Source organism: Gopherus flavomarginatus, chromosome 5 (assembly GCF_025201925.1).
Source record: "Gopherus flavomarginatus isolate rGopFla2 chromosome 5, rGopFla2.mat.asm, whole genome shotgun sequence".
NCBI classification, from domain to species: Eukaryota; Metazoa; Chordata; order Testudines; family Testudinidae; genus Gopherus; species Gopherus flavomarginatus.
Genome location: NC_066621.1, coordinates 9,384,780 through 9,402,551, shown reverse-complemented (window position 1 = coordinate 9,402,551; position 17,772 = coordinate 9,384,780). Strand labels below are relative to the sequence as shown.

At 40.6% G+C, this 17,772-nt stretch overlaps 1 protein-coding gene across 2 annotated transcripts in view; it reads left to right on the top strand.

Annotated features, from left to right (window-relative positions):
• The first annotated feature begins 358 nt into the window (after positions 1 to 358).
• The window catches only part of LRIG2 (leucine rich repeats and immunoglobulin like domains 2), a 43,897-nt gene continuing 26,483 nt past the window's right edge, over positions 359 to 17,772 (top strand). Inside the window, exons 1-6 of one of the 2 annotated variants that reach the window (XM_050954298.1) lie at positions 359 to 443; positions 14,444 to 14,515; positions 15,075 to 15,149; positions 15,799 to 15,933; positions 16,680 to 16,823; positions 16,958 to 17,101. In XM_050954298.1, coding sequence (XP_050810255.1) covers positions 15,079 to 15,149; positions 15,799 to 15,933; positions 16,680 to 16,823; positions 16,958 to 17,101 — 494 coding nt within the window. In that variant the 5' untranslated portion in view covers positions 359 to 443; positions 14,444 to 14,515; positions 15,075 to 15,078. The remainder of the gene's footprint in view (positions 444 to 14,443; positions 14,516 to 15,074; positions 15,150 to 15,798; positions 15,934 to 16,679; positions 16,824 to 16,957; positions 17,102 to 17,772) is intronic. The other variant, XM_050954297.1, reaches the window with a different exon arrangement.

Genomic DNA, 17,772 nt, shown 5'->3' with positions numbered 1-17,772 from the left:
AGTTGTCGCCTCACCTCCCTCAGCTATTGGCTCCTCCCCCTTCAGGTGCCAGTTTGTAGCTCCGCCCCCTGTTGCCTGTCACTGCCTACCTGCTGGTCTAGAAACCCCGCCCTTCTCCTCGTTGGCCACGCCCCCGTGCGCGCTGAGGTCAGACGCCGCGCGCTGTGGGCGGGGCTGGCGGCTGTCCCGGCCTGTGTGCGCCCCGTAGCCGCCTGGGGCAGGGCCGCGGCCGGCAGGATGCGGGGAGCGGGGTCGCGGCGGGGGGCGCTGCCCCTGCTGCTCTTGCTGTGGGTGTGCGCGGCCGGGGAGCCGCCCGGCGAGGCCTGCGCCGCGCCCTGCTCCTGCCGCCGCGGCCTGCTGGACTGCAGCCGCCACCGCCTGCCGGGGGGGCCCGGCCCGGGCCGCCGGAGGATCCCGCCGCTGCCCGCCGGCACCACGGGCCTGTGAGTACGGGCGGGGGGGGCGTTACTAGGAGGCCGTTGCTAGGGCGTCTGGCCCTGCCCCGCCTCTCTGCGCGCCAGGCCGCCCCTCGGCGGGGCCCCCTTGTGCGCCGGGCTTCAGCCCGTCCGGCCCCAGCTGCGCGGGGTGCCGGTGTCTGGCTCGCAACCCCCGTTGGTACTAAGCGCTGCAATTATGGGGCTGCTGAGCCGCCTTCTAATACCCAGTTATTTCTGCTGCCACCGACTGAGTAATGCAATGGCTAATTAAGTGAATTCAGACAAATCCCTTGTATCCTAAGGATACTGGGAGAGTCAGCCCAGGTGAGTGTGCCTCCTGTTGTCTTCAGAGAAATCAAAGGGAAGAATGCAAATAACCCCCAAATCACTGAATTATGTGGCAAATTCTGGAACCTTAGGCTGCTGGAAGGCCTTGACTGTGTAATGTGTGTGAGACTGTACAGAAAGGTCTGAATTCTAATAACCTATATATTTAATACAGGAGTGCATATCCATCTCACAGTCTGGATTGAACCATGTTTACATTTTCTGACGAATTGTCCAGGGCTTGCTAAATGCTCAGCAGGAGACATATTTCCTGCTACATATTAAGTTGAATAAATCAGCTGCACAGCTGTTAAAGCAGGTAGCTGTTTCTTTCCTTTGATTGAAATAAACTTTAAGAAGCAGAATTTGTTTTGGAAAAGCATCATTGTTACATGTGGCTTCATTTTCTGAAACTTGTCATTTTTAGATGTGTCCTGGTTCTTGATCTTTGTTTAGCCAGGAAATTGACTTTAAGTGACAGTTAATCTTCCAAAATATATCATAAAACTGCAGTTTTCTTTTGTAGAATATATACTACAGATTATTTTAGCAATAGAAAGAGGTGTCTTGAGGTAATGCTTTTGTAGAAACTGAATCATAATGTATATAATCTGATATCTGGGGGAAAGAGAGATTGTTGTATTGTTGTGGTTGAGAAAGTGACTCAAACAATTAGTATTTTATTGCTATAAAGTGCAAATTTGCTTTCCTTGACTGCCAAGAAAGGAGAGTTGTGTGAAGTTTCTGGTTTTAGTCTGATGGAGAAAAGACTGGATGTTAAGAACCTAAATACCTTTGTGGATCTGGGCCAAAGTTTGAGGGGAAATAAATGCCCTTACCTGTAAAAGAATGCGCAGGCCCTATCATGGACCAAAACATTGTCTCAGTTTCCCTATGTAGATTAGGCCCAATTGTCTTATATTGGATTGATGAAAGGAGAGTTTAAATGCTCAAAACTGTTTAATAACGTCCATTTGGAAGATAAATGCAAAACCCATATTCAATTATTTATAACAAGTTCTGGAATCCCATAGCTTACGTACTTAGGGCTTGGCTACGCTCGAAACTCCAAAGCGCCTCTCCCAGCGCTGCAGGTACTCCATCTCCCTGTGGGGATTAGCTTGCAGCGCTGGGAGCCGCGCTCTCAGCGCTGGGTCACTGTTTACACTGGTGCTTTGCAGCGCTGTAACTTGCTGCGCTCGGGTGTGTTTTTTCACATCCCTGAGCGAGAAATTTGCAGCGCTGTAAAGCACCAGTGTAGCCAAGGCCATAGTCATAAACAAAAATTGCCTGTGAAAAGCTGTAGGTTTGGCAGGAATCAGGGATCTGAACTATGAAAAGTAGGGCATGTCTGAGTTAACATGCTGTCTTCTGCCCACTACCCTGTAGATAGGTAATGCAACACAGAAGGTATGTTCCTTCCTTGCAGTAAGCAATAAGAACTGATAAAGGGAAGCTACGAAGTTGAGTTCAGCACGCAAATACTGCCTGCTAACCAGGCTACTATAAGATTTAACAAACCTTGAAAACCGCTGCCAGTGTTTTGGGGAATGTCTTAACTCAGACTTTCTCCAAGGAAAATATTCTGTTCCTGAAGAATAACTGTAGTTTATCCGGTAGCTAATCACAAAAACAAAACAAAAAACATCTGTTTTATTTAATGAGGGCAAGTTTTCTAGCTTACAGAAGTACTTATGTAGTTCTCCGAGCAGATAAAGGGGTGTGTTTAAAACCTTCTTACAGAATGCAATGGAAAGAAGTGTTGTTGGCTCCTTTACAAGATTGTGCAATCTGACAAATGCTGTAAACAATAATTAAATATATGTTCTCTGTTACGGCTTTCAGCACAAAAAGCATCTAGGGTCAGGAACACAGCTACTTCCACAACTAGTCTTAGTGTTCTGGATCCAAGCAAAAAGCTATAATGCACAAAGCCATTCAATAGTCAGTCATTTACCTGCATTTTTGTGTAAATTAAGAATTAAATCTCTTAACATGAAAGAAATGTTGATACCTATGCATATTGACATCAGTTCTGCGTAAGGTGACCAGATGTCCTGATTTTATAGGAACAGTCCCGATTTTGGGGGCTTTTTCATATATAGGCATCTATTACCCCCTACCCTCTGTCCGGATTTTACACTTACTATGTGGTCACCCTAGTTCTGCCCCTTCTTGCTTTAAAGAACCAGAAATTCTTATCTTTGCCTAAATTTTTCCCAAACTATTGGCAGATAAAGGTTCTAGCAGGGTTTTTTTTTTTTTCCCCCCCCCTCCTGGATAAATGAATTCTAAAAATGTGGGCTTGTGATGAAGTGTTCAGAAAGCCATCATTCCAAATGTTTCTCTTGAGAGGCAAGGCGGGGGAGAACATGGTTACCTATGATGCAGTATCCCTAGTATTGATTAGGTTCCACGGATTGTGTGGAAGACAAGCACTAAAGCTAAAGATCTTTAAATCAGCATAACTCTTACCAAAGAGTTTTAAAAGCCACTGGAGTAGCTGTAGGGGCCATTTAGAACTCTCAGAACACTAGGGAAGTTCAAGAGGACTGGAAGAAAAGTAACATTGTGCCAATATTTTACAAAGGATAAACAGGGTCTGCTACCTAGGCCTGATAGCCTATCTTGGGGGGGGGAATAATGAAATGGCAGATTCAGGACTCCATTAATCAATAATTAAGAGGGTAATATAATGTCAGTCAATGTGGATTTATGAGAAATACTTTGACAAGATCTATCATGTTTTAAGATTACAGTCTTGATAAAGGGAATAGTATTGATTTAATATACTTGGACTTCTGTAAGGCATTTAACTTGGTACCATGTGGCACTTTGATTAAGAAACTAGAATGAGAGAAAATCAACACACATTAAATGATTTAAAAACTGGATAATGCATTGATATAATGTAACTGTAAATGAGGAATCCTCATCAGAATAGTGTGTTTCTAGTAGGGCCCTACACTATTTAATCAGTGATCTGGGAGAAAACAAAATCATTGCTGAAAGTTTGCAGATGACTCAAAGATTGGAGGAGTAATAAATAATGAAGACAGGTCACTGATTCAGATCAAAATAGATTGCTCAGTAAACTGAGCAAAGGGTTTTGGGTTTTTTTGTATTTTTTAAAAGGTATTTTCAGTTGGAGCTGAGTAACATATTTTTCAGCCAAAACGTTTTGGGAGAGAGATGGTGGCTTTGCAACACCAAAATGTTTAGTATATATACTAGTTTCAATGACTTGTTTGTCAGGAAGAAAAATAAATATTATTTTGGATATATTTGTACACTTTTTTCAAAACACAATATTTTGATTTTTTTGGACTTGAAATGAATTTCACTTCAAAATATTCTTTAATTGTATTAAAAATCAAGATATAAAAATAGTCAAACAAAACGTTTAGGTTTTAAAAATGAAACACTTTGTATGACCTGAAACACATTTTTGACTCTTCAGTTAACTGAAATTTTTTTAAAAAATTGGTTTTTCAGTTCAGCTTGAGACAGTTTGTTTTAGAATGTTCAGAATTACCAGGAAATTGAAAAATTGGTTCTTCTCACAGCTCTGGTTTCTGTGTGGCCAAATGCAAGGTCATATGTAGGAACAGAGAATGTAGGCCATATGTACGGGGAGGGGAGATCTATCTTGGGACAGAGTCTGAAAAAGATGTAAGAGGGAGTCATAATGGATAAGCAGCTGAAGATGAGCTTCCAGTGTGACTCTGACTAAAAAGACTAATATAGTTCTTGACTGTATAAATAGGGGACTATCAAACAGAAGCAGGGTGATCTTATTACCTCTCTATGGCACTGGTGAAACACTGCTGGAATACTGTGTCCAATTCTGGTGTCCACAACTCAGGAAGGAAGTTGAAAAAATGGAGAGAGTTTGATTAAAGGACATGCCATGTAGTGAAAGACTCAAGGATCTCAGTCCATTCAGCTTATCAAAGAGAATGTTAAGGGGTGACTTGATTAGTCTATAAGTATTTAAATAGAAATCTGATAATAGTGATCCCTTCAATCCAACAGACAAAGATATAACAAGATCCAATGGTTGGAAGTTGAAGTTAGACAAACAGACAACATATTAAGAAATAAGGTACAAATTTTTAAGTCAGGGTAAGTTACTAGGGTCCATGCTGGTTTCTCCATTACTTATACTTGATTTACAAGAACATCAGTAGTTTTCTGAAAGATGTGCTGTAGTTCATCCACAGCTATTGGACTTTAAGCAGTAATTAATTCAGTAAAGTCTTATGACTTGTGTTATGCAGGAGGTCAGACTAGATGATGATTCCTTCTGTCCTTAAAATTTATTGGAGTTGGCACGGAGGAATCAATGGAGCTGCCATCTAGTGGAATGCATCTGACAGGTAAGCCAGGGAATGACATCTGATTTGACATCAGGCAAGTGAACTGACATACCTATCCATTTTATTGTTGGAGAGAAGATTTGGAGACTACACTTCTGGAGGGTGAATCTGAAGTACAACATGTTCATATAGTTGTGGTCGGATCGAGCTTACCGTACTTTCCACACTGTGGACTTAAGACTGTATCTTTATATATCATTAAACGATATCAGATGTTAAACATTATATGCTTAAGGAATGAGAATATTGTAGTCATATCAAACTCGAACATCTACTTATTCAGTTACATTGGATTTGGATCATTCTCCAGGACTTATAAAGACATCAGTTTGGTATGTGTGTTTCCTCTTATTTACTTAACAGATAAAAAATAGTTCAGGTCACAGTGAATGTTTAGATGACTTATATACCACACAAGATGAACCTTTAAAATACAGTGATTACATGGAGCAGTGTGCATACTGCAAAACATGAACTTCACAGTGCAAATCCAAGCATATTTAAGACAGCAGATTTTTTTTCAGGACAAGGAAGTACAAATTATACTTAGTTTAGGATGAAAGCAGAAAGTCTTACCTGTGTGACTGAGTAATTTGTTCACTGTTTGGAAAGTCAGACTTGTTTGATAGTGAAATGTAAAATGTTAGAAAAACCAAATGATCTATTTGAAAATGAATGGCATAAGGAATAGTTGGTGACTAGTTATAAAAAGTGTCCAAAATTATGCTCTAAGGCAGTGTTTCCCAAACTTGGGACACTGCTTGTGTAGGGAAATCCCCAAGTGGGCCGGGCCAGTTTGTTTACCTGCCACGTCCGCAGGTTCGGCTGATTGCAGCTCCCACTGGCCACGGTTCACTGCTCCAAGCCAATAGGAGTGGCTGGAAGCGGCATGGGCCAAAGGATGTGCTGGCCACCATTTCCAGCAGCTCCCATTGACCTGGAGGAGTGAACCGCAGCCAGTGGAAGCCGCGATGGCTGGACCTGCGGGTGCGGCAGCTAAACAAACCAACGCGGCCTACAAGGGGCGACCCCAGTTTGGGAAACACTACTCTAAGGCACCAAATGCAAAAGTTCTTGAAAAAGCAGGTAGTCTTACTTCAGTATCTTGTCAATGAAAACCCATTTTGCAATTTTGATCTACTTCTTAATAAACACCTTGCTTTAGAACTTTAAATTTCTATCTCCACAATAATCTTAATGAGACCAGTCAGAGCCTTTGCCATAATATCATTTGGTAGACAATCAGACATTAGAATTTGACTGGTTAAACTGTGGGCTTTGTTGAGGGTCAGATTATATGAATAATCAAGGTGATAAACTATTTGCTGTTATGCTGTAATTAATCTCCTCTGCCCATCATATTGCAAGTTTATTGCCCCACTGCGAGGCCCAACGTATTCCTGCAGTAAATCTCTTCTGAATTATTTGCTGGAAAATAGTTATTCTAAACATTTGAATCTGTCATTTCCTTACATTTTTATAACTTTATTAGCGGAAACTTTCCTGCTTTGGCACTCCAGGATTCATTTAATTAGTTTCATCATGTATTAAAAAAAGGGAGTTTAATGAAGTGAAGAATGGTTCAAGCTAGTGTCATTGATAGCATAACAGCAGGTGAGAAGTCTCTGTTGGCAAATTTAGTCGCTGAAGAACTATACAAATCTATAGAAAGGCTAGAGCTTTCTAGCCTTGCCAAGCAGGGTAAATCCATAGTGATACTTTCCTAGATGCTTTTTCTCAATACCTGTTTATTTCATGAACTGTTCTAGCTTGCTTGCAAGTTATGGCTATTAATTAACCAGGCCATTTTGCAGTGCCCGTGTTCATTTTGAACTGACTCTAAATGATGAATCTAGTGCATCCTGGCATTGAAAGCCCAGAAAGTGCCTTGGACTCTTGGATCACAAGATTAACACACTGGATTATTCCTGGCTAGGTTTTATGTTGCATCTCAAGAGGCTTTTTACTCCTCTCACATCTCCTGAAAATAAGGGATTTTGTTAATGGCTCCTGATGGGAAAACAATAAAAGATCTGATGTAGATTGGCATATTTGTCCAAGGCTGGCAGAATTCAATGGTCAAATGTCAAAGGTAGAAAATGAGTGAAATAGTCTGTTAGAAGAACAAGGATTCTGAATCTGCAACCAGGAGCCCAATGGAAATGCAAGCTGGTTCCTGTGAGACCAGAAATTTACTTTTTACTTATCCATTAGTCTGTGGTAACTATAGGTATGCTCCTTACAGCATAGGTTTCCACAAGTGCAGAATAAAGATCTCTATTTTTAGAATGCACTGGGATTAGGGCAACAGAATCCTAATTTTTCATTTCTTAAAAGTCGCTAGGAATTCATCAACCTCCTTTAAACTATGGCTTTCCTAGATTTTCTCATCGTATTAGCAAAAAGAACAGGAGTACTTGTGGCACCTTAGAGACTAACAAATTTATTTCAGCATGAGCTTTTGTGAGCTACAGCTCACTTCTTTGGATGCATAGAATGGAACACACAGACAGGAGATATTTATACATACAGAGAACATGAAAAGGTGGAAGTATGCGTACCAACAGGAAGAGTCTAATCGGTTGAGATGAGCTATCAGCAGGAGAAAAAAAAATACCAGAAAATATTTGAAGTGATGATAGAAGGTGTGAGGAGAACTTAACATAGGGAAATAGATTCAATTAGTGTAATGACTCAACCATTCTCCGTCTCTGTTTAAGCCTAACTGAATTGTATCCAATTTGCATATTAATTCGAGTTCAGCAGTCCCTCTTTGGAGTCTGTTTTTGAAGTTTTTTTTGTTGCAAAATTGACACCTTCAAGTCTGTCACTGAGTGGTTAGAGAGGTTGAAGTGTTCTGCCACTGGTTTTTTAATGTTATGATTCCTGATGTCAGATTTGTGTCCATTTATTCTTTTGCATAGAGACTGTCCGGTTTGGCCAATGTACATGGCAGAGGGGTATTGCTGGCACATGATGGCATATATCGCGTTGGTAGATGTGCAGGTGAACGAGCCCCTGATAGTGTGGCTGATGTCCTATGATGGTGTCACTTGAATACATATGTGGACAGAGCTGCCATCGGGCTTTGTTGCAAGGATAGGTTCCTGAGTTAGTGTTTATGTTGTATGGTGTGTGGTTGCTGGTGAGTATTTGCTTCAGGTTGGGAGGCTGTCTATAAGCGAGGACTGGCCTGTCTCCCAAGATCTGTGAGAGTGAGAGATCATCTTTAAGGATAGGCTGTAGATCTTTGATCATGCGCTAGAGAGGTTTTAGTTGGGGGCTGTAGGTGATGGCTAGTGGCGTTCTGTTATTTTCTTTGTTGGGCCTGTCCTGTAGAGGTGGCTTCTGAGTACTCTTCTGGCTCTATCAATCTGTTTTTTCACTCCAGCAAGTGACTATTGTAGTTTAAGAATGCTTGATAGAGATCTTGTAGGTGTTTATCTCTGTCTGAGGGATTGGAGCAAATACGGTTGTATCTTAGAGCTTGGCTGTAGACAATGAATCGTGTGGTGTGTCCTGCATGGAAGCTGGAGGCATGTAGGTAAGTATAGCGGTCAGTGGGTTTCCGGTATAGGGTAGTGTTTGAGGCCATCGCTTCACCATATGAGGTATAAGATGAGTTCAGAAACTGTGTGGGTTTGGGTGGTTGTTGGGTTTTTTTGTTTTTTTTGTGGGGGGGGCAGGGGCAGGAGAATCTTAATTAGCTGCAGCACAGTATTAAGAACAGGAGTACTTGTGGCACCATAGAGACTAACAAATTTATTTCAGCCTAAGCTTTTGTGTAGTGCCAGGTAGTTCTCTAACAGTGTCTCAGCTACAGAGTAGCTTTTTACTGAAATTAGCATACATTCCCATGGTAGCAATATGAATCCCCAGGGGACAAAAAAATACGAGGTCCAGAGCTTGCTATATTCAGTTCTATGTCAGTGCCAAGAAAGCGCTGCTAGTCTGAGGGTATGGCTACATTTGGAATTTCAAAGCGCTGCCCCGGCAGCGCTTTGAAGTGTGAGTGTAGTCGGAGCGGCAGCGCTGGGGGAGAGCTCTCCCGACGCTGCATGTAAACCACATCCCTTACGAGTGTAGCATGCAGCGCTGGGAGCCGCTCCCAGCGCTGCTGCCCTGATTACACTGACGCTTTACAGCGCTGTATCTTGCAGCGCTCAGGGGGATGTTTTTTCACACCCCAGTTGCAGCGCTGTAAAGTGTGAGTGTAGCCAAGGCCTCAGGATCCAGTAAGACTTGTAATACACTTGTCCTGATGGTTTATTTCAAGTGTACTCAAACTGCTTCATAAAGTAACCCTCTTTCTAATACAGAGACTGTCTTGTGGTGATCTCCCTCTTCTCATCCCTCTTATGACTGAAAAATTCTCTAGAGCAACTGCAACAATTGCTGACATGGAAAGGTGATATTAGAAAGTTATTTATTACTAATAGTAGTTACAGCATGAAATGAGGATGTAGCGCCATATGAGCAGGCAGCTCTCTGAACACCAGTAGTCCAAAGAGTAAATCTTAAACTCTGCTGTAGAATAATAGAAAGCTGTGCAGCTCATCATTCGCTTCCAAGGTGTAGGACCTTTTTCACATCATTCCAATTATCATTTATTCTAGTCACTATCTCAGACTGTTAGCTCTACGAATCAGTGGTGTAGTTATGTCCTCTCTGAAAGTGTAGAGAGACAGATTTCAAATGACATTGAACGTAATCTCTGGATATGGCTACACTTGCAGCTGTACAGCGCTGCCGCGGGAGCAGTGCTTTGAAGTGCGAGCTTGGTCGCAGCGCGAGCGCTGGGAGAGAGCTCTCCCAGCACTGCAGGTACTTCACCTCCCCATGGGGATTAGCTTACAGCGCTGAGAGCTGCGCTCCCAGCGATGGGGCACTGTTTACACTGGCACTTTACAGTGCTGTAACTTGCTGCGCTCAGGGGGGTGTTTTTTCACACCTCTGAGCGAGAAAGTTGCAGCGCTGTAAAGCGCACTTGAGAAACTAGTGGCAATGACTGCTAAAATATGCCTTAAATTAAGGGGCAAGACTTGTTTAGTCTCCATCACCTAGTCAATTCCTGGTTCCTTGTCTTTGATGGCCACTCAAGTGGTGGCTTTTGTGTGTGAACTCTGCTGTCTGTGGAAGCAGACTGAAGCCACCAGACCTCTTTCAAACACTGAACAGCTTTCATAAAGCTCTAGGTGACCACAAGTCTGTGCTGGAATTGAGCAACAGGTTCTAACTCGCAATCAGTCGCTCAGACCATTCAATTTCCAGATTATCCTTAGTTTCTTGACGTGATTTGAAAAGTAGGATTTCACCCTGTGAGAACAAGGTTAATGAGTGGATAAATCTGCGGGACTGAATTTGTCTGCTTTCTGCTATTCTTCCATGGTATGTGTAATTGACTTACTCTTGCCATGATCAAAATGTTTGTAATTCATCTGCTGTGTTGTTTTTAATACTGTTGTGGTGAGCATACCTGTTAGTGCCAGAGAGAGTTGCACTCAATACAGATAATCAGATGGAAGAGAAGGCAGTTCGTCTTAATATTTTGCTGCTTCGCTCTTACTATTGACAAGCAGCATGTGATGCAGAAACGCTGTGTGAAAACAATTCTGCAAAAGAGTTCTCTTACAGGAGCTATTTGCATCTCAGTTACTATTCAGGTAATGCTACAGAATGCTGGATACAAATATGCTGTCTATAATCTCTTACAAATGAAGAGTGAAATCCTGGCCCCATGAAAGTTGACAGGGAGTCTTGCTACTGGTTTCCATGTGGACAGGATTTTACCTGTATTTCATGGACTCCTCAGAAGGAGAAAAATGTCACTTGTATTCATCTATTTCTGAGAGTATCTCTAAATTTTATTTGAAGCGCCAAATTCTCATTCACAAGCCTGTTTGGATTTCTGCATGCCGTATCTAAATAAATTATGTACATCCCAGTGGTACTAAAGAGTGACATTAACAGCAAGTGTGACCGCATGATACCAAGAATTTTTATAATTCATCATTTTTTTACACTTACGTCACTACAGATTTAGCATGAGTGGGAGATAAGTTCATAACACTAAAAGCCATTTCTTCTTCACAAAGACATGTTTTCATTATTCACTCTATAAATACTCAAATAGCATTGGGGTTTCTAGAGGCTGGAGTGGTGAAAGAAATTAAGATTCATTAGTAACTGAGTGTCTAGGTTGCAACAATCTGGTGTTGTAACAGGTTAAATTAATCAGGGATATTGATTACATTGTAGCAGCTCTGGAAGAGGAAGGTGTCTGAGACAGCTGTGGCAGGTCAGGTATATTTAGAAGCTTAAATAAGGGATCTATGAGTGGTGAGACCTATCTGGTGAGTTCGGGTACATGGAACTCATGGCCACCAGATGTTGTTGCCAAGAATTTAGCAGGATTAAAAAAATTTAGCATGCAACATCCACAGCTACATTAGATAAGATTAAAAACATTGTAAGAAATATACACCCTCACTGTTCAGGTTACAGCCACTATGCACCTGGATTTGGGATGTAATGTCCCATGTGGGTCAGTAGTTCATAATTCTCATGTATGGTGTTCCTTGAAATTTCTTTTGAAGCAGCTGGGATTGGCCATCAGAATAGATAGTCTAGCCGAGTATCCTATCTCTAGTCCTCTGGCACATTTGACTTCCAGAGTTAGCAAACAATTGGGGAAGTGTTTAGTGCACAGGCTGTGTGATGTTGACGGTCAGAGCACAAACAGCCAGTAAACATCAGTTTCGAGAGAGAGGCTATCATTTTAGAATGAGAAGTAAATTATTCTGTTACTGCTGTGGCCCCTCCTGATTCATGTTATGGCATTTTCACTCTCAATTCATGAGAAAATTGAAGTGAGGTAATGGTGAAGGTCACCATGTGATTGATCAGTCTGCAAAAATATAATGAGTTTTTCTATGTGTGGCAACTGAGAACTTATTTGCACTTGTCAGAACTTCCTACACTCAAGCTAAAACAAGCTTGCATGCAAGAAAAATCCATTTGCTTGAGTGCACTTATCAATCTTTCTGACTTCCCCCCACTTGCTAATATTTCTATATAATGTGATATGTGCTTGTTTTACTGTAAGTGTTTAGTGACATTGTGTGCACCATGCCTTGCCCTCCCCATCCTCCAGCAGGTACACATAAGATTTGAGGCCAGCTGTTGTCTTTGGATGCAACAGTCTCAAACATTCAAAACAAGCTGCATAATTTCAGATAATGCCTTTTTTTGTCTTCAACTAAATTCTGAGTTGAGAGAGAACCAGGTTTTCAGGAAAGTACATGCATCTCTGGTTAGACTGTGTCCCATTCAGTTTTGAAGCATAAATAATATTCCCAGATTCTGGCATAAAATTAAGCTCAGAAGTTTTTTTGAGGACTCCAGTAAGGATTTTTAAGATCCCATTCGGTGTTTATCCCAAATACCCATCTCTCTCTTTATTGATGGAAATAAGGTCAGTGTCCGCCACAACTATCATCTGTGGTGTAGGGAAACGTTAACAAATAAGGTTTCAAATGTGAGCTCACTCAAACTGGAAAGTTGTTAAAATGCTAAAGGACTGTGAAATCATGGAATTCACTTTAAATGGTGGAAATTGTGTTATATTCAAATTTGGTATTTTATAAAGAGAATCATCCTTTCTCTTTAAACAAAAACAAAACCCCCTCTTGGCTACTAATGTGCAAGCCTAATTTAAGCATGGCGTGTGTGATTATCCTTGAAGATTCTATTTAGAAACTATGCAGTTGTTTGTTCCATGGGTCAAATTGCTTATAGGCTTACACACCAGCTCTTTCTGATGTGCTTGTAACTCATACAGCCTATATTTATAGCCTCTATTAATCACTTAACCTTTTATAAGCAATGTATAAAGTGTGACTGTGTGTGTTATATCTGAGAAGAATGCCTCTCTAGCAAAAGGAGAGCTACTATTGCTGATACCACCTTAATTTAACTGTATCATGCATAAAGCTATAATGAAAGTTCAGGGTGAAAGTATCCAGTACTTCACTGATAGGCAGGTGTGACTCAAGCTAGTTGAGACAGAACTTTCTATTTTAATAAAGACATTGTTGAAACATATAGACAGATGTCATTGGTGTGCTTGCTAGGGGGAGATAAACCGTTACCATTTCTGTTATCTGTCCTGTTTCACAAAGTTGCTGTTGTTGCCAGCCCTGTTATAATATACCATGTTTGGGCTGTCAGCACAAGCCACCTGGGTTTCATCTTTGCCCTGGATAGAAGCCAAAATGCATTAACAAGGTGGATTTTAAAAAAATATTTTAATGCAACCTTATTATGGAGCGACAGTTTTCTCTCTCTCTCTCTCTCTCTCCATAGTTAAGGCTAGAACCACATTTCTCTTGTCAGCCTGATTTTGGTAATTGTTGTAAGTCACATCAGCCTCAGAATAGATAGGCCCTGCTCCAAAGAGCTTACAATCACACTATATGCTTGTCCAGTGTCCCGCACGTCAGTTTGGGTTTGTAGGCCCCATTGTATAACAATCGACACGTTAGGTCTGAGGCAAAAGTAGAGCATTTTACAAAATGTGAAGTGAATTGGGATAAGACTTAATTTTTCCTGTTTTTCTGTTTACCAAACTCTTACATTCCCTTCCTACTGTTCCGTTTGTCCTCCCTTTTCCTCACTAGTGTAGTCCGTAAACAAAAACAAACTGGAGCTAAAACAGTGCTTCTGAATGTGCCCTAGTTTTTTTCCCTATCTTTTGTTTGACTCCTCCTTATGTGCTCTTTGTGCAGGGATTGTTCTTTAAAATAACTCACCTTAACTGCTAAGATATATGTATCTGTCAAGGGTTTTACCATTGGGGAGGGTGAGAAAACAGGGTCACTACTGCAAAAACCTTCCCAGAGGCACTGCTGGAATCTTAAAAGGGTATTGTCAGCACATCTTTTGAAGGTGTGGGGAGCCTTTCCTCGTGAGCTTTGGAAAACTGCCATTAAACTTCCAAAAAGTGCTCATGGCAAATATTTCATATGATCTCTTTATCTGTCAACCCATATTTATTTTAAAAAACAAAGAGTTAGTCCACTAATGGCAGAAAGAGCTAGATTTTTTTTCCAAGTAATGAATATAGTAAGCTAGAGGGAACCTTTCTTATTGTTTGGTGTAATATGGATAATATGTTCCAAAAAAAAAAAAAGAAAGTGGATTTGAACTGCTTGTGAATTTTAGTGAAACAACTTGTCATGTACAGAACAACTACTCGAGTCCAGACTATAGAATAATCTCTTATTTCTCTTTATTCTCCAGGGATTTAAGTTATAATCACTTACTGTCCTCTAAATGGAGCATTGATTTGTCTATTCACACGCTGCAAGAAGTGTAAGTTAATCTAAGTTATCATTGTTTGTTTATTTTAAACACTTTGTTGCAGAGTTCTTAAGTGTTCATATTTAGGATTTTAACTTGACAGTTTCTAAGATCTGATTCCTACGGCACATCAGGATGTCTGAATTACTAAAAAATATCTGAAGCAAGGTAGCAGAAATTGACAGCCCTATTTTAGTAGCACAGTATGTGTAAGGCAGAGATATGTTCCACCCTCAGAACCACATTTCAGCAGGAAGCGTAGAAATCTAGTACTCATTCCATTATTTTAAAATAGAAATAGAGCATCACTTTGTTTTGAATGTAGCTAATTTTTAGATGCCATTAAATTAAATTACCTAAAGCAGTTCTGTTTTTTGGATTGCTGAATCTTCCAAACTTTTGTTACTAAATTAGCTCTTAAGGGGTCTACCAGCACTGTCTACTGCAAAACGTCGTTCATGTAGATAAAGTGTTCACGATGCTATAGTATCAAGAGAAATGTTTAAGTTGTTCAGCTGTCTAGAACGGCTTTTCCCTTTTTGAAGTGTCAGTAAAGAAATCTCTTTTTCAGGAAGATGAATTACAATGAGCTAAGTGAAATTCCCTACTTTGGAGAACCAACTTCTAATATTACTATTCTGTCATTGTAAGTAAATATTTAAAGAGTTGAAAAAATTGCTTTCTCTTATAAGCAAGTGAAAAAGTTAGTCTCAAAGGAATTGAAAGCAGCTAATTTTTAAAAAACTAAACTTGTTAAAATATCTTTGTTTTAAATGCTTCAAGGTAGATGTACAGCACTTTTTTTTTTTTAAAGCACACAACCCCACAAAAAACATTAGTAACGCAATTGACCAAAAGTTAACTCTAAATCACCTGCGAATGCAAGCTACTGAAAGTGCAGAGCGGGGAGAGGAGAGAGTGTGGAGGATTTCTGTCATGCAGTCTGATAAACAAACCTGAGGTGCTTTGATGGAGGGGAGAGGGGGTGTCTGTTCCAGACTCAAGGACTCCCACAGGAAACAGCTTACCTCCAGCCCCCCAGAGGCTAAAGTCTGACTGTTATAAAAAGCACCTTTACTGTCAGGATGGTTGTGGGGAGGGGACATCCAACATTGCCAAGACCTGAAATAAGGTTTTATGGATCTTAACACCCAGAAAGGTACATTAGATTTTTTTAAACTCAGACATGGGTTATTAATCCTAATCCTTGGACCCCTAAATTATAGCTAGTTATGTTACTCATTCCTAGTGGTGTTCTGGTGATTGTCCTCACATTGCTGTTCTTTTGTTTGTAGAGTACACAATACAATTCCAGAGATAAATGCAGAGCAGCTTCAACTTTACCTTTCGTTGGAGAACCTAGACCTTAGCTCTAACCTCATATCAGAAATTAAAGCTGCTTCATTCCCACGAATGCAGTTGAAGTACCTGTAAGTATAATGAGGTAACTGATCTGTAGTCTGCTGAAAGTACATAGTTACATTGTAGTACAACCTAACATCACCTTTTTCCCCATGGTAAAAAAAGGATATGAGAACTAATGGCTGGGGTTAGGAGTCAGAAGAAGCCTTTTTCCCCACCCAGGCTGAATTGTTGACCAGCCACGTGCTTCTTATGTAGCCAATGTTATAAACGTGTTTTGTACTTTACATACTGATAGGAATCATGATCCCTTGCCTCAAAGAGCCTTATGGTCAAAGGTCCCATCTGTAGTATAGAGCATAGAGCAACGTGTCCCTCTGAACTGTACAGCTGCAAATGTAGATAGGACAAAATCACTTAAAACACAATGATACCAAGTCATACTCATGATTTCTCAGGTTGGGTTGAAAAGGGTTTTGTCCCGTCTACACTAGCAGTGACTTTCCTGTACTAACTAGCTTGTGTCTGACAGCCAGCATTGGGTAACTTCCTAGTGTACCCTGGTTTTTGCTGACCTTGGCCAGGTCACTTGATTGTCCTTGTTTTAGTCATGCCTGCTCTTGCCTGTAGTCCTTTTTTGGATTAAATAGGTTAACCTATGATACCCGAACTTGAATTCCTGAAACTAGGGACTTGATGAGACCAAGTAACTTTACAAGACATTAGTTGTAATACAAATATTAATTTGACATTCTTATGCAATTTTAAAGTAGAATTTTCCATGCTGAGAAAATCTTTTCTCCTCCTTTCTTAGGAATCTGAGTAACAACAGAATAACTACCCTAGAAGCAGGCTGCCTTGATAACTTATCCAGTTCTCTAGTGGTGGTGAAACTAAACAGAAACAGAATTAGTATGATTCCACCAAAGGTCTTCAAATTGCCTCACGTGCAATTCCTGTAAGTGATGTCCCTTAAACTCAATGAACAATGCTTAAAATTGTATCATTTGCTTGAGAATGTGTTCTTGGTAGATGTAAGTGTTTCTTAGTGAAAGATATCTAAACTCTTACGGCTAACTTATTTTATTTAAGGGAGCTTAAAAGGAACCGGATTAAAATAGTGGAAAGTCTTACATTCCAGGGTCTGGAATCCTTAAAGTCATTAAAAATGCAGCGCAATGGGATTAGCAAACTAATGGATGGAGCATTCTTTGGATTGGATAATATGGAAGAACTGTAAGTATGGCTGCTCATAGCATTTTGTTAGGTATCCTGTTCAGGCACCAACAGGGAAAGTGGGTCCTCACTGTGTGTCTCATGATGCCTGGCTTCACTGGAATTGTTGATGAGTAGTACAGAAAATGTGTTTACGTTTCTACTCTTCCCTGTGGAAGCTGATGGCTTCACATCTTTTATGGTAACTCCAAAGAGGATGTAAAGATATTACTGTCTCTCTCCCTTCCGCCAGAATCAGAAAGTGTCACCCTCTCTCTACTGCATTGATGGAATCTGTTTCCAGTAATCTTAAGATTTCTCCAGTCTTCTCACTGTCATGCACAACTATTGAGTAAACTGTAACCTTTTATGGTAGTTACATATCAATCCCTACAGCCTTAACCCTGTTACTGTGGCCCCAGCTGTTGGTGCTGTCCAAAAGCTATGATTAGGTATGCATTTTGCCTTCCCAACCTATCCCTGAACCACTGTTCTCCAAAGAATACAGAAATGAAACAATCATTTCTGATTGGTTATCTGATGACATTACAAATAGGATTGCCTTCCAACTAAGGTATGATTGATATTAAAGCTTGGTGTACCCATAAATTCAAGGTCCATTGGGAAGTCTCCCAGAAACTTTCCAAGGGAATCTTAAGTTCAGACTCTCACTCAGTTTTACTACTCTTGCC